We start from the raw sequence: 26,948 nt of genomic DNA, 5'->3' as shown, positions 1-26,948 counted from the left end.
ATCCTTGCAACTTTCAGATACTGATTAATATCTCAAGCTTCTTTTATAGGTAAAATCTTCATTCGAATTTCCAAAGCCAACATCTTTAACAATTGATTTCTAGCTTCCTCTCCTATAACAGTCCTTTCAATAGTCTGTTTTAAATGAGCTAAAAACCAACATAAGGTTCATTCATTTTTGTCTTCCAGTGGACTCCAGAACATTATTACTGTTCTCCAGTGGGTCTTAGTCATTCCCAAGCTTCCACAGGCTCTCCCTCAGCTGTTCATGTGTCTTGGGAGGTATATTAGCTTGCATATTTGGACCGGAACGCTCAACAAATTGGTTTCCAGTCCTCAGGAGCCCAACTGTTATAATGCCTTCACAGTCCATTAAGAATTTCTTTCATATAGTGTAACTGTGGACCATACAGAGTTACTGCCTTTCTTAATCATCCAACATCATCAATATTAACACAATAATAGCACCGCTGAACTACACCACCTTGTGGAGGAGGCCAAAACACAGGAAAAGATAAAGAATAGGATCATCTGCCTCGTCTCACTCAGAAGAACTGAGAAGTCAGCTAACATTTGCAATCCCAGTGGAGACTGCCTTGTTAAGAGTCTTGTTAGTATTTAATGGAAAAGAAGAAAAAAACTAAGTGCTTGGGTTTGGTTTGGTTTGGTTTGGTGTTTTGTTTTGTTTTGTTTTGTTTTTTAACTTTCTTTTTAACCTTTGTCATTTACAATATCTTATTTAGTTCCACTTCCAAATTTTCTATCTGCTTCTCCAAAGTTGCCTCCTGTTTTTCTTCCTTTTTAATAATATATTTATCATTTTCCTCTACAATTTTCTCTTTTAAGTCTTCATCTAAATCAAAATTATGAACAGAGGGAGTTGCCCCTTTGTCAGAACCAATCACTAATCACTTTTCCTGCATAGCTTTTAATACTACTGAAACGCAAGACCAGACTGTCCAAAACATTACAGGAATTTTCTCTCCCTGTCTAACAGTCTTTTCTACACTCTTTTTTATTCTGTGCCAGCTGTCACTATCTCATGTCCCTTCATCTGGAAACCATGGCTTATCCACATTAGCTTCCGTTACAACGAGCTGAAAAATCTGAGCATAACCAGAGCACCATGAGTTTTAAGCAAATGTTGTAGAAGAGAAATACAAGGAATAGATATAGTTTGCCCCATTTCCCTGTAATAGAGAGGGGTTTTGGTAAGCGTTTTGCACAGTGGGTTTTTAAGAAGAGTACTCCTTTATAACAAGGTTTACTCACCAAAGTTTCTGGCTCTCCTGAAAAACTTCCCCTGAATTCAGGAGCCACTGGTCAATGTCTAGTGGTTGTGGTCCCAAGGATAGAGACAGCCGCATTAACAGGACACAGTGGGTACACAGCCATAATCAGCCAGTGTGCACTTTATTCAAACAAGTTTCAGCTTCTTTTAAGGGCAAAGCAGAATAATAATTTCCCACAGTTTCCAGTTTACACCAGGTGCTGTTCCCCTAGCAATAGCTTATCTTGGTTCAAAGTGACCCAGAACTCCCTGCAGACTGAGACATCTGCCATTAGTTCAACTCTTATCTCCTCCTCCTCCTCCTTCTAGGTTTGTTTATTATGTATACAGCATCCTGTCTGCATGTATGCCTGCAGGACAGAAGAGGGCACCACATCCCATTATAGATGGTTGTGAGCCACCATGTGGTTGTAACTCAGGACCTCAAGAAGAGCACCCAGTGCTCTTAACTTCTGAGCCATCTCTCCAGCTCTGTTGCTTCTTACAATTAAAAACCGTTCCTTTCTCATGAGAGAGGGAACACAAAGGTCAGGTTGCTTCCTCAGGTTTGCAGCTTACTTGGCAGAACTCCAGGATTCTCTGCTTGAGACTTCACCAGTCTCAGTCTGCTGAGAGTGACAAAGATCCTAGATTGGCTCAAAGTTAGCAAGCTGGAAGCAGTCTCCTTATGTCATTTCTCTACACCCACAGGCCAAAAAGTCCGTCTCCCAGCAACTGCAATATGAGATAGAGCAGGAGAGGGACCTTTTTCTCCATGGGCTTCAGCAAGATGATTGCTGTAGAATGTTCAGTGCTGTGTACAGCTGTGATGAGCCTGAGATTACCCCCCTGCTAACTCACCAACCACAGTCCTGTAAGTAGACAAGCATATGCACAAATAGCATACCCAAGGCCAGAGATCCTGTTGTCTGTTGTCATTAGAGTACTCAAATGGTGAAAGAAGATAATATTCTGAAGCCAAGGGAAGGTGCCGTGCATTTCAGAACCAAGAAATTACTTTGACCAGAGGTGTCAGCAGCAGTGCATAGGATCAAATGCGGCAGGGACCAGCAAATGGTTCTCAAAGGATGGCACGCTAAAAGTCCCAAGCTTTATAGACTTGTCACAACTGCTAAACTCTACTAATGCACTGCCAAAACACACGCTGGCATATACTTCCTTTAATCCCAGCACTCAGGAGGCAGCTGCGAGCAGACCTCTGTGAGTTCCAGGCCTGGACTGTAGAGTAAGATCCCGTTTCAGAAAAAAAAAAAAATCTTCATTAAAAATGTATGGCAAGGCCAGACAAGACAGGCTTGGTGACATGGGTCTATAATTACAGCCTGTGGAAGCCTCCAGAGGCAGAAGGATTGCTGCAAGTTTGAAGATAGCTTGATTTGTATAATAAGTTCCAGGCTGTCCAGGGTTTCACAAAGAGACCCCGTCAGTCAACCAATCAGACAAGCAAGCAAACAGTACTAGCACAAAACAGGAAGGAAGGAAGGAAGGAAGGAAGGAAGGAAGGAAGGAAGGAAGGAAGGAAGGAAATGAAACAAAACAAAAGGACTTGGTGGCAAAGTCAGGCATAGAGGTACACATCTACAGGAGTTTAAGGTAATTGTCTTAGTCACTGTCCTGTTACTGTGAAGAGACACCATGACCAGAACAATGGATGAAGGAAGCCAGTCATCTGGGGGCTTGCTTAAGGTTTCAGAGATGAGTCCATGACAGTCATAGCGGGGAACATGGAGGCAACAGACATAACACTGGAGCCATAGCTGAGAGCTAACTTCTGATCCACAAGATGGAGGCAAAGAAAGCAAGACTGGGCCTGGCACAGGCTTCTGCTGCCACAAAGCCCAACCCCAGAGACACACCTCCTCCAAGAAGGCCACACCTCCTAATCCTTCCCAATCTTCGGACTGGGAAGAAACCTTCAAATATATAAGGCTGTGGAGCATTTTTATTCAACTCACCAGTCATCCTTGATGACATACCGAGTTCAAGACCAACCTAGACTTTTTGAGATCCCAGATCAAAATCCAGACAACAGACAAAACACCAAAAACTCCAACAGCAATAAAAACCAAAAAAAATTTTTTATCATACCCTGGTATATGGAGATGCACATCTGTAATGTGTCATACGCTGGCACTGAAGAGGCTGAGGCAAGGCAATCATGAATTTGAGGTCCACCTGGCTCCAACGGAAAGATCATGCCTTAGATAGAGACCATGAGAATCTCACCTGCTCCAGTGGTACTGTCAGAAGTAATGAGAAGGGAACCAGAGAATGTGGAGTAAAAGGCAAAGCATGGGCACCCAGCACAGTTATGGCACCCAAAGCACTGAGTAATTAGATATTAGGAGAAGCAGAGGACTGTCAGCCCTGTTTCTAACATCACTAGAAGGTTTTATAAGTTTTGCATAGAATTTCTAGTGAAACAGAGAACTAAAGATGTCATTTTCTGCACAAAAATTCATACTTTAACTTTTACCCAGACACTCTATAGGATATTTAAATACAAATTAATTTTCATATACCCAAAGAATGGAAAGGAACTTAGATGACTGTGGTCTGTTTTTATAGTAGTATTCTTTAAAATATATAACCAACTCAAGGCGTGATGGCTCGTGTCTATACCCTGTCACTTGGAAGGCTGGTACAAGATGCTCAGAAATATTGTTCTCTTTCTTCCTTTTTTTTTTTTCTTCATTTGTTTCTCTGTTTAGCCCTGGGTGTTCCAGAACTCCCTTTGTATGGCAGGCTGACCTGGAACTCACAGAGATCCGCCTGCCTCTGCCTCCTGAGTGCTCAGATTAAAGGTGTGCACAGCCATGCTTAGCTGAGGATCAGAAATTTAAGGACAGCTTAGGCTGTTGTCTTAGTTAGGGTTTTACTGCTGTGAACAGACACGATGACCAAAGCAACTCTTAAAAGGACAACATTTAATTGGGGCTGGCTTATAGGTTCAGAGGTTCAGTCCATCATGATCAAGATAGGAACATGGAAGCATCCAGGCAGGTATGGTGTAGGAGGAGCTGAGAGTTCTATATCTTCATCTGAAGACTGATAGCAGAATAATGGCTTCCAGGCAGTTAGGATGAGGGTCTTAAAGCCCACACCCACAGTGACACACCTATTCCACCAGGTCCACAGACTCTAATAGTGCTACTCCCTGGGGTAAGCATATACAAACCATCACAGCTGTCTAAGACCCTGTTACAAGTACATAATACATAGCTGTATCTATCTATATCAATATCTATATATGGATTAAAACATCATATGCCTTCCTTGTTTTATAGGACCAAAGAGAAATCAAGCTGTAACTTAGATGGACATTCCTTCCCTGCTGGCTAGCTTTCCTAGTGCAGGTATATGCAGGCTGATGGGGGTGGGAGGAAGCCATCAACAGTCTTATTTAGTTGTGGGCACTGACTACTACAGTACTGACTCCTGAAAAGAATGTTTCTGCAAAGACCGATGGACTGATTAGAATTTCAGTACAGAGGGAAAATTAAAGTGCTGCAAGTCCAGATGGACTTGTTATCTTGTTTTGGACCAATTCTAGCTTTTCAGAACAGTCAGTCTTTGCCCACCTCTGTGTCAGAATCAACATCATGTGGCCAATAGAAATCTATCAGCAGATCAGACTATTAGGTTCCACCAATCCGAAAGCTAAGGATATCATCCTGTAGCATCTTCGACCTGTAGGAAAACTTCCTCCATCTTCTTGTAAAGGCCTCTCTGACATATCCAGCAATGCATTTTAAACTTGTCTTGATTTGTGATGTTCTTTGTTCTATAAAACTATAAAACTGTTTCCACACTGGAACATGGAATTTTGGGTAACCTGAATATGTGTTCCTGCGTCTTAATCACTCAAAATATCTCCAGAATAAACTATATCTTATTCCTTTTAAGACAAGAGGTTCTATGTAACCTCACAGGGATTTTGTGTTACAGTGCAGGCACTCTATCTGCACCCACACTTACAGTTTGAACGGTGTGACACATGAACTCACTTTCTTGTGTTGAAATTCCAGAATCCCTTCCTATATCTTTGCTTTGTTATTTTTGGTTCAACACATTAACCTAACTGCAATGTCTATTTTTTTTAAAGAACAGAGAGTAACTGTCCACATTTAATCTGAGAGGTACCCGAACCCCACAGAAATGTGTGCTCTGATGGGCGGGGGGGCTTGTTTTATCATGGAGCGGAACTTACCATTTGTAAAAAGTAACCATATGCTTCCTTGACATCTTGTCTAGTGACCTCATCAAGATGTTGGCACCCTCACCGAGACAAAGTTTGGAGCTAAGACAAAAGGATGGACCATCCAGAGACTATCCCACCTGGGGATCCATCCCATAATCAGCCACCAAACCCAGTCACTATTGCATATGCCAGCAAGATTTTGCTGAAAGGACCCTGATATAGCTGTCTCATGTGAGGCTATGCCAGTGCCTGGCAAATACAGAAGTGGATGCTCACAGTCATCTATTGGATAGAACACAGGGCCCCCAATGGAGGAGCTAGAGAAAGTACCCAAGGAGCTAAAGGGGTCTGCAACCCTATAGGAGGAATAACAATATGAACTAACCAGTACCCCCAGAGCGTGTGTCTCTAGCTGCATATGTAGCAGAAGATGGCCTAGTCAGCCATCAGTGGGAAGAGAGGCCCCTAGGTCTTGCAAACTTTATGTGCCCCAGTACTGGGGAATGCCAGGGCCAAGAAGTGGGAGTGGGTGGGTAGGGGAGCAGGGTGGGGGGAGTGTATAGGGAACTTTTGGGATAGCATTTGAAATGTAAATAAAGAAAATATCTAATTAAAAAAAAGATGTTGGCAACCATGCCATCAGGCCACCATTTTGGTTAGTAATATCAACATGGAGATAGCTATACCACATGGTGCCATCTTGTTTGTGAAACCAGGAATATGAAGGTCATGTGATTTTACCACCATCTTAACTAATTCAACCACATGGCACAAACCAAAATGGCAGTGCCATAAAGCTTTCGAGCCCTCAGTGGTACCACTGAGCCCTCAGATGAACACCACACCTCTTTTTATTTCAGAAAAGGAGGCAACAACAGACCTCCATGATAGATTTTTGTTGTTTTTTGATGTTGGCACATTGCTTTAGGATATAGTTACTGGTGTCTAGAGGGGACTTTAGAGTTCTTGCACCATGTGCCTCCAATGCTGGCAGCTCAGGGAACTTGGAAAGACACAGACCCAAACAGGATTCAAAGGGTAGATGATCAGGTGCCAACAAATTGCCACCAGTGGGCAGCTACCACAGCTGGAGGCAGGAGATGCAGGCCATGCTGGGTCCATAAGGGTGTGAAAATCACTGAAGGAAGACCCCAGATTCAGATAGTTTGAAAAGACGAAGAGTGTTTATTCTGCAGAATGGTGATCCCAGACAAAGGCACTCAGGACTTCTTATAGGGAACTGGAAGAACACTCTAGAAGGATTAGGTTATCTAAAATTTCATTGTTGGGTGCTAGGGGGGTGACAGGTGACCAGTGGTCTACATTCCTATGTCATGACATTCAATCAGGTCTGATCAGAGATCTGCATTCCTATGTCACTAATGTTCAACCATGTGATGAATTAGGGCTGCCCAGGGCAGGTGGCCCATTCTGAGATAAGGGACTTCCCCATTTTTGTGGCTATCCCAGGCTGCTCTTTGGGAGGGGGTTTTATGATCGTGTTCTGGATTTTATGGTCTGAACCTAGAGCTGGTGTCTTATAACCTAGTTTCTGAGACATATGGTCTATTTCTGAAGTTGGTGCCTTTATGGCCATTTTTGAAATCAGGCATGCTTTCCATGATGTTTACCTGGGGACTTATAAAGCCTCATAGTTTAATAGTATGTATCCAGGTGTCTTAGTTAGGGTTTTACTGCTGTGAACAGACACCATGACCAAGGCAACTCTTATGAAGGACAACATTTAATTGGGGCTGGCTTATAAGTTCAGAGGTTCAGTCCATTATCATCAAGGTGGAAGCATGACTGCGCTCAGGCAGGCATGGTGCACGCAGACCTGAGTTGTACACACAAACCTATGTATATAGTTTGAATTCAGCTTTCTTTTATTGGGATAGTATTACCCAGCAACCCAAGTATAAGCCAAACAACTACCATCTTTGTAAGATCCATGATGGCTGCTTATGAAAGGTCAGGTTGGTTGGGCTTGTTGACTGTTTCTATTCTTCATAGAGAAGTGGTAAGCAGGTCACTGGACCCCCACTGAGTACCCAGACTCTCCTCTCAGCCAGCTGCAGCACACCTCTGCCCTATCTGTATATGACCTTGTGGGTTCTGGGGAAAGGCTAGAACATATAGGCTTGGGAAGACTGAAAAGACAGGTTTAGAGCCGGGCATGGTGGTGCACGCCTTTAATCCCAGCACTTGGGAGGCAGAGGCAGGCGGATTTCTGAGTTCGAGGCCAGCCTGGTCTACAAAGTGAGTTCCAGGACAGCCAGGGCTACACAGAGAAACCCTGTCTAAAAAAAAAAAAAAAAAAAAAAAAAAAAAAAAAAAAAAAAAAAGACAGGTTTACCTATGCAACTGTTGGGATCAAACAAATGAGACTTATCCTAAGTGCTGCCATTTTGTTTTCAGACTCCATTTTGATCATAAGGTGAAAATAAGAGTTCAAGTTCCCAGGCCCTAGGGGAGCTCTCCAGATGGCTAGCCGAAGTCCTCCTTATTCTTTCTGTCTTCCTCAGAACATAATTATTGTTCCTAACCACAAAAGAACAAATGATTCTGATTGATAAGAACATTTCGACAGATGTTTATGGTTTTCATGCTATACTGTGACACTCTGGCTGGGGGTAGAGCAGGTCTCAGTTCAACTCCTAAGTCTGCTCTTCAGTCCTGAGTACATTACATTTTTGTCATCTGCAATCACTCCCGAGTCTGTGCTGTTGTCTCTGACCACTCAGATTTTGCTCTGTAATCCAAATAAAGAGCTTCCTTTGCTGGACTCTTGTGCCTGCTTGGGATGCGTGGGATTTCTGGACCCCAAGAGAGGAGTCAAATTTCCTTTCAAGCCCCAGTGACTCCTGAGGTCAAGCTCCTCAACTGGCCTTGACAGTAAAAACAGTTTAATTCTGACCACTTACGTGCTTTTAAACACTCAGCAAAGAGACTGTAACCCAAACCTAAAATGATTGGTATTTTTTAACAGTTAAGGGATCCCAGTCCCCAGACACTAGACTTAAATCCAAAGGAGATGTTATTTAGACAACCATTTCTCATCAATACTTTCTGTTTTGTGACAGAGTCTAACTGTGTAGCCCTGGCTAGATTGGAACGTGCTGTGTAGAGTATGCTGGCCTCAACTCACAGCAATCCCCCTGTTTCTGCCTCCTGAGTACTAGGGCTAAAGGCTAGTGCCACTATACTCAGCTAATCTTATTGCTAAGAGGATGCTGTTCAGATAAAGAATGTCAGATCTTGTCTCGCTTCGCGGCTATCTATGTCAGAGAGACAGGTTTACTTAAAAAAAAAAATTAGCCAGTGGAAATGGACACATCCTCTATGTTGTGTTCTCCTAGGTCCCTGCTTAGGACTTGTAAAGCTAATAACTCGTATCTTCTCCTTCCCTCACGTCTCTTTTCCCACACAGTCACTGACTTCCCTACGTCTGACAGATAGGGTCTTGCTGATAGGCTCTCTGGAAGGGCACCCCAAAACTAACATATACAACACCCTAGATTAAGCTGGAAGAAGCCAGATGGGTCATCACCCCAATCCCACAATGCTAGTGAGAGTTATCTCTTCAGAGGGAGGGGGATAATATGAAAAGAAGGTATAAATTGGCTAAGCAGTTTAGGGTAAATAAGACCCACCTCCCCCCCAAAAAAAAAGTAACAGTTTTTTTCTTAGCTAAAAGTAAAAAATGTCCTTAGGCCCCTTGGCATGAAAGAACCTAGTGGGGAAACCCCCACTCAATTCCCGATTTGGAGTGCACCCAAAGAAACACGAGAGACCGTCTTGATGCAAACACATGAGGTAGTTTAATGACGGAGCTCTGGGCCAAAAACGTATATCACACAGGAGACAGCAGTTGTCGGTCACGTGGCTTGAAAGCTAGGGGGTTTTATAGAAAAGGGTCTGGGGCTGGGGGGGAGGAATTGGCGCGGTTTCACATGATTGGTTCATTTAAACATTAGCAGACTGTACGTGCAGATAGAGGAACAGCAGAGCATCTGGTTAACATTTAACTTGGGTCAGAAGGGCGGGAGATAGGGAGGCGCTGGGCCAGTCTGGACATTCTTGTATGTCTTCCCTATCTTTATGGCTAGTTGGTTCCTGGGATGACTTTACAGCCTTCGTTCTTTGCTCTAGGCTCAAAAAGTCCTCCTAACTAGCAAGCCACATGAGTCATGGACCTTGAATTTTAATTTTCTTTCTTTCAGGTAGAGACCAGGTACTCCTTCAGAGAGGAGAACAGAACAATATCAGCAAAGGACTGGCAAGACAAAACTCTGATCAAGAAAGTAGAATTTTTGGCCAGGGTGAAACTTCATATTCCACTTGGGCCAGGTTGGCTGCTTAGTCAAGAAACAAGTCCTAGGAAGGGGGCAGCTCATCTCAGACCATTGTCTCACTTATCAGGATCATAACATACTCTTATTAGGGACTTCAAAAGGCCAACATAGCTGGAAAAATTTGAAAAAAGAGATAAAATAAAAATGTGGTAATTATGAGAAACTTTTTTAAAAACAAAAGGTAGTTAGCCCAGCACGGACTCATGTCTAAATTACTTTCATCACCTGTGCTGATCTCATAGACTGTGAAGTTGAACTCTCACCAATGGCTGAGAGCCAGTCATTGTGAGACCCCGACTTAGTGTTTCTCCCTGGAAGGTAAAGCCCCTGGACGTTCCCCAAGCTTGTTTTCCCTGATCTCTAAAAGTACAGCCAGAAAGAAGCTCTTTGTTCTCTATAGCCAGCAAAAAGCCTTTTTGTTTCTGTGCCTTACAGCCAGAGATGCGATAATTGTAGGAAGACCTACAAGGACATGGACCAGAGAGGAGCTACAGCTCACTCCCCACCCCTCTCCAGAAAGGAGCTGTAGCCAACTCTCCTCCCAACTCCTCCCAACTCCTCAGCTAGCTGTTAAAAGCCCCCTACTGTTACTGCTCAGGGTCAAACTCCCCTGCCCTGCACTGTGGAAGGAGTTCGTCCTCCCCTCGCTGACAATAAAGCCTCTTACAGTTTGCATCAGGTGTGGTTTTCTCTCGAGTTGTTGGGGTGCCAGCCAGCTCATCCCGGGACTTGAGCAGAGGCCCAGCTTTGGGGGTCTTACAGTTGAAGTTAGACATGGTGGTACATACCTTTAGAGCCAGCTCTTGCAGACAGAGGCTGGCAGATCTCTGTGAGTTCAAGGCCAGCCTGGCCAACAAAGGGAGTCCAGGACAGCCAGAGTTCTTACACAGCCAGTGAAAGGACCTAGTGGGGAAACCCCCACTCCATTCCCGATTCGGCGTGCACCCAAAAAATCATGAAGGACCATCTTGATGTAATTACATGAGGCCCAGACAAGATAGCCCTGCTTGTCCTTGCATTTTTTTCATTTTTACAGTCAAGCTGTTCTTAGGAATGTCTTAACAACAGCCCTGTCTGTCCTGCTTTGTTCTTGGCCGCAGGCTGCGGGCTCATAGACAACTCTTTTACATGAATCACAGGTTACAAAATCTCATTTTCCTTCATTAGAAACCCTGTCTCTAAAAGAAAACAAAACAAAAGATGGGAGCCATGCAGGCCCTACGTGCTCTGCTGGCCTCTTCTGGGTCTGGGTTCTGGTTCACTCTTTTTGCAAAAAAGATGTGTCTGCCCAGTCGCTTCTGTTTCTAACATCACCACACTTTTTTTATATCACACCAAGGAGGCACCATCAGACCTCCATGTTGGGTTTCTTTTTTCTTTTTTACTTTTGTTTGGTTTGGTTTTAATTTTGAGACTTTTTGTTGTTGTTGTTTTGTTTTCTTTTGTTTTTCGAGACAGGGTTTCTCTGTGTAGCCTTGTCTGTCCTGGAACTCTGTAGACCAGGCTGGTCTCGAACTCAGAAATCTGCCTGCCTCTGCCTCCCAAGTGCTGGGATTAAAGGCGTGCGCCACCACGCCCGGCTGCCTTGCTGGATTTAATGTTTCTTACAAGCTCTCTGCAACTAGCGGGTTACACAGGGAGTGTTAATGAAGGTGACCTGTCAACCATTCCAAAGCTTAGGCTTGTCTCTTAGATTTCACTTCCCCCTAGAGTGAGAATTTTGGTTTCTTTAAAAACCTAGTTCTGTTATGTGACTATGTTTTGGTTTTAAGCTCGAGTGTGGGACATGGGGCTGCTCAGATTGTCCACAGCCACGAACTATGATTTGTCTCGTGCTCTAGGAGGAGTGAGACTTTTGCCAGCTGCAGATAGTTTATGTTTGGAATTCTGGAGTCGCTTGAGAGAATATAAATGCAAGAGCCCTAGAGGGCTTGTGGTGGCGGCAGCTCCCCCTGCTCGCTGCACTGGCTATTTTGCTGTATTGCTGGATATTCTGACAAGAAAGAATGGACCTGCCCCAGGAAACTGAATGACCATAATCAACAGGAAGAAGTCTAAATAGGTCTACATCCCCTTTCCCCTCTAATCTTTTTTCTCTTCTAACTAGTGTTGGGAGTTGGGATGGATTGAAGTGGAATAAGGATTGGAAGGGTGGTAGATACAAGAACCCAATAAAGTGGCCCCAAAAATGCACCTACAATTACCTTTTTAATCTTATTGCTTCTCTCTCTCTCTTTTTTTTAAAGATTTTAAAATTTTATTTTATGAGTACACTGTAGCTGTCCTCAAACACACCAGAAGAGGGCATCAGATCCGATTATAGATGTGAGTCACCATGTGGTTGCTGGGAATTGAACTCAGGACCTCTGGAAGAACAGTCAGTGCTCTTAACCACCGAGCCCCTGTTGCTTTGCTTTGCTTTCTTTCTTTCTTTCTTTTTTTTTTTTTTTTTTTTTTTTTTGAGACAGCATCTCACTATATAGCCCTGGCTAGCTTGGAACTTGCTATGTAGATCAGGCTGGCCTTGAACTCAAGTCTGCCTGCCTCTGCCTCCTGAGTGCTGGAATTAAAGGTGAGGCTGGAATTAAATCTTGCTTAGCCAGATTTAACCATCTAAATGTTTATGGATAATGTAGCTAAATAGAGAGAAGCAGGGGGCTTTAGCAGAGGGCTTGAGTGTTCCAAGTTTGGGAAGGACTCTGAGTCTAATGTTCCTGCATCCAGGGTGAAGCGTTATTCAGGATACACACTGTTAACAGTGTGGTGTTCCTGACTGCCTCACTGTGCACACTATACTATGGAGTCCACATGTACTCTTACAACATAGAATGTAAAGAAGCTCCCATCTGCTCCTCCTGTCCCCCATCACCAAGACCCTTTTGTCTTCTTTCCAACAAGCAGTGAGTGATTACGTCACCTCTCTCTGCAGCATCTCTTGTCTCTGTAGTTGGCATTTGGGGAAGGGGGTGAGCCTGTGGGAATGCTGGAGTTACTGCTTCCCTGGCCATGGACACAGATGTATGTAAGCCATGAGCTCCATTAGTTTGTTTTGAATAGGCTCTCACTATGCAGCTCTGGCTGCCTAGAACTTGCTATGTAGGTCAAGGCAAGAGGGTCAAGAGTTCGAGGCCTTTTCTAGCTACATTAGGAAGTTTAAGATCAGCCTGAGACACACGAGACCCTGTTTGGAAGAAATCCGAAAGGCAAAACACCAAAACCAGGAAACAGGGTTTCTTTCAAGATCTCCTAAGGAAGCAAGGTCTGCCTTGTTAATAAGGCGTATAAGACTGAGACCACCAAGGAAAGGCCACCAGAGCATCGGCATCTTGGAACAAAGAGACACCTTCTGCCAGATTCCAGTGGGTTGCTGCCTTGGACCCGCCAATGGAGAGCAGAACTTCAGCACTGGCCACAAAGCCAAGGCTTCAAGATCTGAAACAAGCCAGGAGTCTTATCTTTTTCTCTTCTGGTAAACTACACAAAATAGAGATAAGAAAATACTGAGTACAGGCTGCGGCCTGTGAATCTCGAGCCATAAATACACAGCGTGACACTCACAAAACCAAAACTTCAAAGGGCTGATTGTTACGAGGGGCCATTTTACTCATCTCTCAATCAACAAGACAGAATCCAACAGGGCTGACTTTGGCCTTCTTCTTACTCAGGCTCATCCTCTCAGGATCTCATCTCCAGAGAAAATGGGGGTCCCATCATCCGCAGCAGAAAATGGAGGCAGGGGAAGCCCTCCTTTCACTCTCTAAGGGCCACCGCCTAATCTGAGACTTAAACCAATGTGCAGCAGACTAATAGGAAAAAGGCATAATAAGACAGCAGTTTACATGTTATAGGAACGATTTCAAGCAAAAAAAGACCCCAAGCGACAGCTCCTTATTTATTCCGTTCGATAAGGAATAGGAAGTTGTGAAGAAGCAACTGAATTATGTGGTGAGTGCTTCTTTCTCCACCGGGGGATCTGGGTATCCAACTCAGACGCTCAAGGCTGTGGGGCAGTGCTTGCCTTTGTTTTCGAGACAGTCTTGTGTATTTCAGGCTCCGCTGACATGCCATGTGCTCACTATGTAGTCAAGGATAACCTTGAAGTTCTGATCCTCTTGTTCCTCACTCCCACATGCTGTGGCCATAGAGACGTACTGCTGTGCCCAGTTATGCTGTGGTGAGGATTGACCCCAAGGCCTCCTCCAGACTGGGCAAGCACTCTAGCAAACATCTCTCTTTGACCATCTTAAATTTCTTAAAATGTAGAGTGTGTGTGTGTGTGTGTGTGTGTGTGTGTGTGTGTGTGTGTGTCTGTGTGTGTGTCTGTGTCTGTGTCTGTGTGTCTCTGTGTGTGTGTTTCCCCAGGGGCCAGAAGCAGGTGTTGAATCCCCTGATTCTGGAATTATAAGCAGTTGTGGGCTTCCTGGCATGGGTGCTAGGAACCAAACCTGGTTCTTTGCAAAAAGCAGCAAGAGCTTATAACCACTGGGTCTTGTCTCCAGCCACTGGGCCATGTCTCCAGCCACTGGGCCTTGTCTCCAGCCACTGGGCCTTGTCTCCAGCCACTGGGCCTTGTCTCCAGCCACTGGGCCTTGTCTCCAGCCACTGGGCCTTGTCTCCAGCCACTGGGCCTTGTCTCCAGCCACTGGGCCTTGTCTCCAGCCACTGGGCCTTGTCTCCAGCCACTGGGCTTTGTCTCCAGCCACTGGGCTTTGTCTCCAGCCACTGGGCCATGTCTCCAGCCCCTTCTTCTAATGGTTTTTAACTTACATCTTTTTACTTAGGAGGTAGAATCAGGAGGATCAGGAGTTCTAGTCTATTTTCAGTTGTAAAGGAAGCATGAGACTATGCCGGGGCCTAGCAAACACAGGAGTGGATGCTCACTGTCAGCTATTGGATGGATCACAGGGCTCCCAATGGAGGAGCTAGAGAAAGTACCCAAGGAGTTAAAGGGATCTGCAACCCTATAGGGGGAACAACATGATGAACTAACCAGTACCCCAGAGCTCTTGTCTCTAGCTGCATATGTATCGAAAGATGGCCTAGTCGGCCATCACTGGAAAGAGAGGCCCATTGGACTTGCTAACTTTATATGCCCCAGTACAGGGGAATACCAGGGCCAGGGGAATGGGAATGGGTGGGTAGGGAAGTGGGGGGGGGTATATGGGGGACTTTTGGGATAGCATTGGAAATGTAATTGAGGAAAATACGGAATAAAAATAAATAAATAAATAAATAAATAAATAAATAAATAAATAAAAAAGGAAGCATGAAGCCAGCCTTAATTGTTGAAATCATTTGTTCTCTGTGGGGTGGAGACTGGAGCACAGGGCCTCTCATGTACTGCCTTTTTTCCCTGCCAGACTTTCCTTTCCTCCCTCCCTCCTCCCTCCCTCCTTCCCCCTCTTTCTTTCTCTCTTTATTTTTTTTTTCTTCTTTTCTTTCGTGAGACAGGGTCTCACTATGCAGCCCTGGTTGTTCTGGAACTCACTATGTAGACTGGGCCAGCCTCAAACAGAGATTTGCCTGCCTCTGCCTTCCAAGTGCTGGTAGCAAAGGCATAGGACATATGCTAAGTCTTTATACTTTCTCAGTGACAAGTGGCACAAAAGCCTTCTATTTTGATAAGGCAATGACAAAGCCCGTTTTATAAATATTTATAAAAGCATTATTCATAATTTCTAAAACTCGGAAGCCACCAAAGAAGGTGACCTTTCAGCAAGTGACGAATAGATGAGCTGTCAAAACACAGAGACACAGAAGCACCATGTTTAAGTCAGAAAAGCTAATCTAAAAGACTCCATATTGTGCAATTATTTTTCTTTTAAAATTGTTTGTGTTGCCAGACAGCAGTGGTGCACACCTTTAATCACAACACTCAGGAGGCAGAGGCAGGTGGAGCTCTGAGTTCAAGAACAACCTGGTCTACAGATCAAGTTCCACAACACCCAGGTCTACACAGAGAAGCCCTTGTCAGGAAAAATTAAATAAGAAGAGACTAGAATAGAATACATTTTTGGGTGGGTGTCACTGTTGGAGTGGTGCATGTGGATGCAGTACATAAGGAGGCCAGGAGAGGGCAGTAGTTCCCCTGCAGCTGGAGCAGCAGGCCATTGTGCACCACCCACCTGGATCCTGGGAACTGAACGGGAATCCCCTACAAAAGTAGTTCACCCTCTACACTGCGGAGCGATCTTCAACCATTTGATAGTCTAAGAAAGGTAAGCTGCATATAGTGCTGTCCACCCCTCAGAAGGCGGAGGCAGGAGAGCGATGGGTTCCAGGTCTTAAACATTCACTGTGCTGGGCATGGTGGCTCTTATCTAAAATCCCTGGACCTGAGTGGCTGAGGCAGGAAGATGAGGAAAGGTTCAATCCTGCGATTTCCAGAGAGTGAGACCATGTCTTAGTAAACAAAATCATCATCATCAACGTGCTAAGAATGTAACGCGGTGGTAGATCATGTACACTCAGAGAGAGAGAGAGCGAGAGCGAGAGCGAGAGCGAGAGAGAGAGAGAGAGAGAGAGAGAGAGAACTAGTTATGATAGTGAAAATGAGCGTCTCTCAGGGACTTTAGGGAGAAGCAGAGTAGGTGAATGAAGAACGATTTTAGAGCAGAAAGTATTCTGTGTGATGCTGTAGTTGTGCAAACACATCTGCTGGAACCCCTGGGATGTGCAGCATGGGAGGGGGAGGGGGCTGGGAACCCCTGGGATGTGCAGCATGGGAGGGGGAGGGGGCTGGGAACCTAATATAAACCATGGACTGGGGATGACAGTGTCTGTGGGAGTTATTGGTTATAAGAAATGTGTCCTTTCTGGTGCCTGATATCAGCAGTAAGAAAAGGCTGTGTACTTGGGGGCAGGGCATTTTGGGAACTCGCTGTACTTTCTGTCCAATATTGCTGTGAACTTAAAGTTTCTCTCATAAATAAAGTCTATTTTTAAAAACCAACTGATCCTAAGTCTAAGAATTGAATTCTGAAAATTTTTTGAGACAGGGTTTCTTTGTGCAGCTCTGGCTGTCCTGGAACTCACTCTGTAGACCAGGCTGGCCTCGAACTCAGAGATCCACCTGCCTCTGCCTCCTGAGTGCTGGGATAAAAGTCATGAATATACTATCAGGTCCAGCCTGATTTCTAGATTTTTAATTCTAGTCAGTTAAAGTCTATGCCTAGTCATACATTAATACTCATCCTAATTACTGTTACTTTGAAGCCAGTTTAAAAATCAGGAGCTTAGGGACTGGAATGATTAAGAACACATAAGTGCTTTCAGAGGACTGAGGTTTGGTTCCTAGCACCCACATGGTGACTCTTGGCCATCCGTAACTCCAGTTCCAGAAGATCCAATGCCCTCTGTTGTCCTCAGCAGACATGCATGTGTGGACATACATATATACATGCAGGCAAAACACTCATATACATAAACATAAAATATATAAATCTTTCTAAAAATAAAATGAAAACTGGGGAACTTGGCCAGGTATGGTAGTGCACACCTTTAATTCCTGCGCTCAGAATGCAATGCAGGCAGGTCACCCGAGTCTGAGGCCAACCTGTACTGTATAACAAGTTCCAGGCTAACCAGGGCTAAACTGTGAGAGCCCGTCTCTAAATAAACAACAGAAACCGGGGCTGCGGAGAGGGCTCTGTGGTTAAGAGCACTGGCTGCCTTTGCAGAGGCCCTAGGTTCAGTTCCCAGCACCTGAATGACAACTCACAACCACTGGAGACAGGCAGATTGTCACGCCTTCCAGGCCCGGCTGGTCTATGTTTCATGTCTACCTGGACTACAGAGTGAGATTCTGTATGGGATTTCATACAGAAATGCAGCTTGAGAGCCATGTAGGAGACCCTGGGTTTGATCCCCAGTATCACTAAAAAGGAAAAGTAACATTCAAGGCCATAAGCTGCACGTGTTTCCACGTGGTTTAAATCTTTAATAATGTTTAATGGTGCTGGGCAGTGGTGGCGCACGCCTTTAATCCCAGCACTTGGGAGGCAGAGGCTGGTGGATTTCTGAGTTCAAGGCTAGCCTGGTCTACAGAGTGAGTCCCAGGACAGGGCTACACAGAGAAACCCTGTCTCGAAAAACAAAAAGAACAACAACAACAAAAATTATGTTTAATGGTTTGCAATACATATATTTTTTAAAATCAATCTCTCTCTCTCTCTCTCTCTCTCTCTCTCTCTCTCTCTCTCTCTCGCTTGCTTTCTGGCTTGCTGAGAAAGGGTCTCAGGTAACCCAGGTTGGCCTTGAGCTCACTGTGCAGGATGACCTTGAACTCCTGCTCCCCCTACCTTAACCTCCCAAGTGCTGGATCACACAACCACATGTACTTGACCTTCACAAGGTGGAGGCAAGAGCTGACTTCCCAAAGTTGTCTAGCCTCCATATGCATGCCACGGCATGTGCATGTGTACATGCATGTGCACACACAATCAATACATTAATTAGAATATATTCTAAGTGTCTTGTTTTATGTTATATGAACAGATTTGTTTCCCTAATTCCATTCCATGTTAACACATTATTAGTGTATAGAAATACAATTGATTGTTGTGTATTAATCTTTGCTGAACTTATAAATTCTAATGCTTTTTTCTTGTTTTTGTTTTTTGAGATAGGGTTTCTTTATGTAGAGTTCCGCCTGTCCTGGAACTCACTTTGTATACTCAGAGATCCGCCTGTCTCTGCCTCCAGAGTGCTGGACTAAAGGTTTGTGCACAACAGCCTTTTCTGAAATTACAGATTCCTTGGGTCTTTATCTACATAAGGGATAGTTTTCTTTCTTTCTATTCCAGGCTTCTTTTACTGATTTTACTTTTCCTCCTTGCCTTGGCTGAAGCTACCACTGTAGCCTTAGGACAAGTGTGGTTAATGAATGTCCTTAATGCTGTCACTAACCTTGGGTGAGGACATTTACACAAAGAAGACTTTCTGACATTTACTACAGTAGCTGTAGATTTTTTTTTTTTTTTTTTTTTTTTTTTTTTGGTTTTTCGAGACGGGGTTTCTCTGTGTAGCCTTGGCTGTCCTGGAACTCACTTTGTAGACCAGGCTGGCCTCGAACTCAGAAATCCGCCTGCCTCTGCCTCCCGAGTGCTGGGACTAAAGGCGTGCGCCACCACGCCCGGCTCATAGATTGCTTTTTATATATCAAGTCAACTTTGCATTCTTGGGATATATCCAGTGTGACTCTGTGTGTGTGTGTGTGTGTGTGTGTGTGTGTGTGTGTGTGTTTAATTTGTTAGCATTTTTTCTTTTGAAAAGCTTTTAGGGCTAGAGAGATTTCTCAGTGGCTGTTCTTCCAGAAAACCTGTGTTTGATTCCCAGTACTCATACGGCAACCCACAGCTGTCTGTAACTCCTGCTTTTGGGAATCCAGTACCCTAAAACAGCCAATACCTGCAGCTAAAACATCAATGTACATAAAATAAAAATAAATAAACTAGGGTCTGGAGAGATGACTCAGTGGTAAAGAGTGCATGTTGCTCTTGTATAGGACCCAAGTTCAGTTCCCAGCACCCACATCAGGTGCTACAACTGCCTGTAACTCCAGCTCCAGGGGATCAGGTGTCCTCTTATGGCATATGTGGGCACTGTATTCTCTTGCACATGTCTCTTGCCCACACATAAACACATAATTAAAATAAATTAATACAAATAAAATCTTAAAAAATATGACTTGTTAGATAGTGTGTGTGCATGCATGCATGTGCACATGCCACAGTACACATGTAGAGGTCAGAGGACAACTTACTGCAGTCAGGTCTCTCTTTCCATCATGCTTAGGAAGTGGAACTCAAATGGTCATGGTAGGCAGCAGGTGTCTGCCTGCTGAGTGGTCTCTCTGGCTCTTTGCTAGCATTTTGCTGAGGAGTCCTGGATCTGCCCAAATATGGGATATCACTGGCTGGGAGCTCAGTTTCTCATGTGCTGTCCATTTCAGTGTCAGGTACTCCAGGCCTTTCAGAGTCAGTGGGAAATGTGTCTTCCTCTGTCTTCCCTGGTGCTTCCTCTTCACGGCATCCTTAGAAGGCTGCTCCGTGTCATGGCCTTGCTCACTGAGGTCCAGCACTTGCTCAACCTCATAACTAGAACGTAGAACACGTTGTTGCATCGCCCAGCGTTAGCATCAAATACCAATTGTATGCTGGTGCTTATGGTGGCAGTGAGATGAGGTTAGCACTACAGAAACGCCCAGGTCTCTTGGTCTGCTTGCTTCTTTCTAGGCTTTTGTGGAAGTGTCTCATGATGAGGAGCACTGGCTTGGTTAAGTCCAGGAAGTGAGGGCGAGGAGATGGGGGAGTGTGCTAAACAGCAGCAGCACCTTCAGATGATATCGGCTATTAGGAGGTCACAGTGTTCCAAGTGTCCCTGTGTATCTGGAATGTCACCCAACCACTTTGTCCTCATCTGAACGAGTCATGCAGACTGCATTCTAAGATTCCAGTAACCATCCATAAATTTGAATATTTGTGTGTGTGAAATATAGATTTTAGTGGTGTATTTATATCACTATCATCATATATAGTCAAGTTATATATTATATAGTTGTATATTTATTTTATTGCATATACATACTAACTACATTAGATATGTGTTGTAGATCAAATATATAAAGTTCTGGGAGAAACATGCCTACCTCAGTTTTGCCCGACTTGGCTTCGCTGGGCTATTGTCTTGCTGTCAACAAGTCAGCACCTCACCACATATGTATTGCCACACATACATATATGAGAACTACGTATACATACTTATACATGGTCTTCAATCTTTTGATCCTCCAGAATTACAGGCATAGGTCACCCTACCTAGCTGCCACCTTTGTTTTCAATCTGAAAAGAAGAGAAAGAAAAAGATTCCTGGGCTGGCGAGATGGCTCAGTGGTTAAGAGCACCGACTGCTCTTCTGAAGGTCCTGAGTTCAAATCCCAGCAACCACATGGTGGCTCACAACCACCCGTAATGAGATCTGATGTCCTCTTCTGGTGCATCTGAAGACAGCTACAGTGTACTTACATATAATAATAAATAAATCTGAAAAAAAAAAAAAGATTCCTCAGAGCTAAGCATAAGCGGACCCTGGAGACTTTATGCTGTAGCTGACCCAGGCACTCTGATGGTGGGAACGCTGGCGACAAATACGGAGTGCTGCTGGCTATCACGAATGGAGAGCCGATGTTGGAGTCCCTTAAGAATGTCCAGGTCCTGTCAGGTGCTCTGAGGTTGTCAGTGATATTTGAGGGCGTAAATGGCAGTCCTGCTGTAGAGTTGCAAGCTGTCTTCTGATGCTGGCTACTGTCTTTTTATGGGACACTACCAGACAGACAATAGCTTTGTAAATTCTGCCAATTCACAGAACACATCCAGAAGGCTGCCCTCTCTAGCCTAATGTGCAAGGTGCTTACTGCCACTCCACTGAGGTTTAGAGTGCCAGGGTCACTCTGCCAGACCCCTGTCTTCATCTCACTGTGCTGGACATTTGCAGGCCCCGTGGTGGGGACCTGGACGTTTTCCAATTGTAGTTGTGTTGGGGTGGAGGGAGATCAAGGAGAGTAATTGCTCTGGGGCGGTATCAGGCTTGACTCTACCCCCAACCTGGACCCAGAGAAGGGGTTCAGCAGGTTAGTAGAGCAGCTTCCTCACCTAGGGAGGTGGATGAAATGTGGAGTAAGCCCTAGGACCCTGGTCAGCTCTAGTCTCGACTAGAAGTTTGGAAGTTTACTCGCTTAGAGGGTTATTCTGCTACGTGACGCGGTGCGGGGACCCTGTACAGAACCCAACCAGGGATGTGAGTCGTGATGCTCGGGCTTATCTGGCGCCTGGCAGCGAGGGGCGGGCCCTGCACGCAGGCGTTGTAAACTAGCGGGGCAGGCGCAGTGCGCACGGTGGCAGCGACGGCGACAGCAGGTGGGTCATAGCGGGTCTGGAGGGACCGCTGCTGCGGGAACGTAAATGCAAGAGAAGGCTTGGGTGTCTAGGGGCACAGGGACATGGCGGAGGCAGCTAGCCTCAGCAGCCGTGGCTGCGGAGCTTATGGCGAGGGGAGGTGCACCACAGCTTTCACATCCGGGAATCGGGCCCTCCCTTGCAGCCCTGGCCTCCTGGCTTCAGGTGAGCTGTTCCTCCAACCTGGCAGAAGAGGGGGTGATCGCTTTTCTCTGAGGCCATGTCCCTTTGGCCGCGTTCCCGGCTGCAGGAGCGGCTCCTGTTCCGGGTCCTGACAACCTGGCACTGCTCCAGGGAAGCCTCCCATTTCTTCTTGCTCATGGTGCAGCCTGTTCCAAGCCTGTTCTTAAGCAACCTCCCACTCACTCACAGAACCACCTACCTGGTTCGCAGGTCTGCTGCAGGTCTGCTTCTCCCTGCCAGTTCCACTGCCCTGAAAGCTGACAGGAAGGACTTCCATGCGTTCTATCCCTCTGCCCACAGTCCCTGACACGCGTCCCATCCAAGCCTTCTAAAGTAGGTTCATGGTGCAGCTGTCCTGGGCTCCTAAGGAGAGGAGGCGAGGACTGGGGTGGGCTGTCTATGAAAGAATGGAGGATGGTTGGTTATTCCCGCTGTCTGTCCCCAGTAGGTTCCAGAAACTGGTTCAGTACTCCGTCTGCCATGGCCCGGGGACTGCCCAGTACTGCCCATTTGGCACGCTTCTGCCAGAAACTGAACCGTCTGAAGCCACTGGAAGAGTCTAGCATGGAGACATCACTGCGGCGCTGCCTGTCCACACTGGACTTGACCCTACTGGGTGTGGGTGGCATGGTGGGATCTGGGCTCTATGTGCTCACAGGCACAGTGGCCAAGGACATGGCTGGCCCTGCTGTGCTCTTGTCCTTTTTGGTGGCCGCTGTGGCCTCCCTGCTGGCGGCCCTATGCTATGCAGAGTTTGGAGCCCGTGTGCCCCGTACTGGCTCAGCATACCTATTCACGTACGTGTCCATGGGGGAGATATGGGCATTCCTCATAGGCTGGAATGTGCTTCTAGAATACCTCATTGGAGGTGCCGCTGTAGCCCGTGCCTGGAGTGGCTATTTGGATGCCATCTTTAACCACAGCATTCGCAACTTCACGGAGTCTCACCTGGGCGTCTGGCAGGTGCCCTTCCTAGCTCACTATCCAGATTTTCTGGCCGCTGGCATTTTACTCGTGGCTTCTGCCTTTGTCTCCTGCGGAGCCCGAGTCTCCTCCTGGCTTAACCACACGTTCTCAGCCATCAGTCTGATTGTGATCCTCTTCATCATTGTCCTGGGTTTCATCCTGGCCCGCCCTCACAACTGGAGCGCAGAAGAAGGTGGTTTCGCACCCTTCGGCTTCTCTGGCATCCTGGCTGGCACAGCCACCTGTTTCTATGCCTTTGTGGGATTTGATGTTATTGCTGCCTCCAGTGAGGAGGCCAAAAACCCACGGTGGGCGGTGCCCATGGCCATTGCCATCTCCCTCAGCCTGGCAGCTGGTGCCTATATTCTGGTCTCCACTGTGTTAACCCTCATGGTACCTTGGCACAGCCTAGACCCTGACTCGGCGCTTGCGGATGCTTTCTACAGGCGGGGTTACAGCTGGGCTGGCTTCATTGTGGCAGTTGGCTCTATCTGTGGTAAGGGACCCTTCTGGGCAGGGTGGGAGGGGACAAGGTAGAGGGCCCTGCCCCAAACCTCTCAAAATACTTCTATCCATGCTCCAGCTTTACTACTTGTATAATAAGTTTATGAAAACAAAGACTTGCTGGCAGACCCTCTCCCCACAAATTGTACACAGAATATCAGTCTGGTGGCACATGCCTACAGGTCCTGCTTACAGGCAGTCGTTGAGCTTTCAAAAGGTTCATTAATTGGCCTGAACAGAAGTGCCCCAGTCCTGGGTGGGAGGTGAGAAGCTGACACCCTCATTACACATTCTATCTGTGAGCCTAGCAGTGGCCCGCTCTGAGCTTATCTGCTGTGCTGACTGCTCCCTGTGCTCTGCTGCAGCCATGAACACCGTCCTGCTCAGCAACCTCTTCTCCCTGCCACGCATTGTCTACGCCATGGCTGCCGATGGGCTCTTCTTCCAGGTGTTTGCCCGTGTACACCCCCGGACACAGGTGCCTGTGGTAGGAATCCTGGTGTTTGGGGTCCTCATGGCCCTCCTGGCACTGCTGCTGGACCTTGAGGCACTGGTCCAGTTCCTATCCATCGGCACCCTGCTGGCCTATACCTTTGTAGCCACCAGCATCATTGTGCTGCGTTTCCAAAAAGCTTCTCCACCCAGCTCCCCTTGCCTAGCCAGCCCTGGCCCCACAGCTAAGAAATATGACTCCTTTTCAGACCATATACAGCTAGTGGGTGCTGAGCAGACCTCAATGTCTGAGCCTGGGCAGCTGAGGCCAGCCCTGAAGCCCTTCCTGGGCTTCCTGGATGGATGCAGCCCTGGAACCGCTGTAGCCTGGGCGCTTGGCATCTTGGTAGCCTCGGCTATCTCTCTGGCGTGTGTGCTGGTCTTCGGGAACTCAGACCTACACCTCCCACAGTGGGGCTATGTCTTGCTGCTGGTCATCAGTGGTGCTGTCTTTCTGTCCAGCCTCCTGGTCCTGGGGGCTCATCAGCAGCAAAAGAAGCAAGACACTTTCCAGGTACACCTCCCCCCTCCCCCATGCCTCATTGATCCCGTTCCTTCTCAGTCCTCCCTGTTCCCTGTGCCTAGCCCTCTTAGGCTACCTGAGAATGCACAGGGCTCATGGGGCTAGGGAGATAGGTTTGTCCGTTCTTACTTGCTCCAGCTTTCTGCATGGTGTGGGTACACATGGCTCCAACTCTCCAGAGGTGAGGAAGGGTTCTGTGGAATTTCCACAGTCAGGCTCCGGGCTGGCGTATATATCCTATAGCCACGCTTAGACTCACCCTTGTACCCCCAGATCCCTTTGGTGCCCCTGACTCCAGCCCTGAGCATCCTTCTCAACACTTGCCTCATGCTGAAGCTGAGCTACCTGACCTGGCTACGCTTTATCTTCTGGCTGCTGGTCGGTGAGTGGGGCCTGGGCTTGGACCCAAGTGTATTACAATGGGAAGATCAAAGAGGTCAGGTGGGGTTGGAACCTGGCCCTCACACTCTCACCCATTCCTGCAGGACTTGTCGTGTATTTTGGCTATGGCATCTGGCACAGCAAGGAGAACCAGAGGGAGCCATTGGAGCTGACTACAGCACACTACGTGGTATTCCCCAGTGGCAGCCTGGAGGAAACTGTGCAAGCTGTGCAGCCCTCTAGTCAATCACCAGTCCAGGAGTCAGGTTGTGCTGAGTAGCTGGCCACGGAGGCTTGCTCATGGAGGTCTCCATCCCCAGCATCCAGAGGCCAGACGAATTGGCAGCTGCCTACTTAAGGAAGCTTGGGTTTGAAGCCTGCCCAGACTGGGCTGGGAGTGTTCTCAGAGCCTCAACACAGGAACGGAGTCTTTGGCTATCATGGACTAGGCTGAGGCTAGTGCTGGTGTGGACTTGTTGCTCACTGTCTTCCTGTTTATGATTAACTCTGGATACCTGGGCAGGTGGGGCAGAGTGGGCAGGGAAGTGGCCTCAGCCCCTGAGACCCAGAATAATAACTAATCAGGTAGTGTTGTGACCAGCTGTCATGTACACTGTGGTATTCTTCATAGCGCTGAGTTCTCACCTGCCTGGAGAACCAAGCAGTTGTTCCTAGTCCACAGCAGAGACACTGAAGGCTTGTCAAAGTCTTTCTGAGGAGGAAAGTTCCATGCATGATGTGAAGAGGAGTATATGACAAGACAGGAACAGATTTCTGACATGTTCTCAGCAGCGTGTGCATGTGCATGCGGGTGTGCACACATGTATGTTCATATGTGAGTGTGTGAGTACGTGTGTGTGTGTGTGTGTGTGTGTGTGTGTGCACGCGCACACATGCACAGGTGGTACTTGAGGTGGGAGCCAGGTCCTTGAGATTGTTAGACAAGCATTCCACTACTGACATATACCACCCCCCCCCCAAGATCCCTGACATGTTCTCTAGCAGGGAATATCTATCACAATCTGGATTTAAAATGGGTAACTCAAAAAGGCATTGGATGTCAGGATCTTTTGATTTTCCTGGGCTTCCAGGAAACATGTGCTCAAGGTCTGCTTAGGGCCACTGAAATGCACTGAACAAGCAATGCCCCCAAGACACTCTCCCTAGCACATTCCTGCACGCTCGGGGCAGCCACCCTTGCAGTACACACTATGTACAGACTGAATTGACTGATGTTTCCAGATTCAGGCTCCTGGCCACAGCTCATTCTCTTATTGTCTCTGTATACCTGGGAAATGTTTTCAGATGGATCCCTTGGGTTCTCTGCTACCTAGTCATCTCCAGGGCAACAGTGTCCCTGGGAGGTGGGCTTGGATTAGTGCATGAGTGATACACTTGGGTATGCACAGGTACTTGGACCTGCATCCACTACTTCCAGCCTACGGCTAGAGTTCAGAGAAGGAGAAAACCCTAGGTCTACTCTGAGCCTCCTGCTGGGGTCCCCATGGCTGGGCCATCTCCCTTTTCTTGTTCCTCCCTTTAAGGACTACACAGGACTACGACTACTTCCGGCTTTGGCAAGCTTTACTTCAGCAGTGATATCAGGGGTCTTTGGGTCCCCCTCCCCCCAGGACTACTGTGTCCACGTGAACCACCTCCAGGAGCCGCGCCTTCCCATCATAGTCCTTTGCAGGGCACAGTCCTGAGAGCTGAGTGGCACCAGGAACTCCAAAGGTTTTTTTGGAGGCTGTGGAAACCTGGAGATCCCAGCTGTTGCTGCTGTTTTCACCTCAGCCTTGGTTCTCTCTCGGTGACCACACATGCACAACAAAACTGCCTCTGTACTTCCTAAACTATGCCCTACACTTGGACCAGGTTCGTCTCTGCAGCCTGTCCTTGCCATCCTTTCTATGGGCTCTGGTGCGCAGGGAAAGTCTCACTGAGGGAAGGATCACGGCCTCACATGGTTATAGATCCAGAACCAGCCAGCCCTAAGGAACCTTAGTGCGCTTCATCGAGATTATACCTCAAAACTATGGCGCTCTGGCTGGGGCCAGAGTTAAGGTTCTGGCAGGCACGTGCTTCAGAGTAGGCTGAGG

The 26,948-nt window shown here is 46.7% G+C and overlaps 1 protein-coding gene across 5 annotated transcripts; it reads left to right on the top strand.

Annotated features, from left to right (window-relative positions):
- Positions 1–21,680: 21,680 nt before the first annotated feature.
- Slc7a4 (solute carrier family 7 member 4) lies at positions 21,681–25,449 on the top strand. 5 transcript variants are annotated; one of them, XM_021184814.3, is made up of 6 exons: positions 21,710–21,761; positions 22,194–22,316; positions 22,432–23,445; positions 23,819–24,459; positions 24,742–24,850; positions 24,954–25,449. In XM_021184814.3, exons 3-6 carry the CDS (start codon positions 22,464–22,466, stop codon positions 25,127–25,129), a joined length of 1,908 nt encoding a protein of 635 aa, XP_021040473.1. In that variant the 5' UTR covers positions 21,710–21,761; positions 22,194–22,316; positions 22,432–22,463; the 3' UTR covers positions 25,130–25,449. The 5 variants fall into 5 exon arrangements, with proteins under 5 accessions (XP_021040472.1, XP_029326667.1, XP_021040473.1 ...); XM_029470808.2 differs by having other exon boundaries at positions 22,429–23,445; XM_021184813.3 differs by lacking the exon at positions 22,194–22,316 and having other exon boundaries at positions 21,681–21,761.
- Positions 25,450–26,948: the final 1,499 nt, after the last annotated feature.

Source organism: Mus caroli, unplaced genomic scaffold (genome assembly GCF_978045245.1).
Source record: "Mus caroli unplaced genomic scaffold, Mus_caroli_1 scaffold_17, whole genome shotgun sequence".
Classification (NCBI taxonomy): Eukaryota; Metazoa; Chordata; class Mammalia; order Rodentia; family Muridae; genus Mus; species Mus caroli.
Note: the sequence above shows the minus strand (reverse complement) of the source record. Positions and strands in the feature narration are given on the sequence as shown.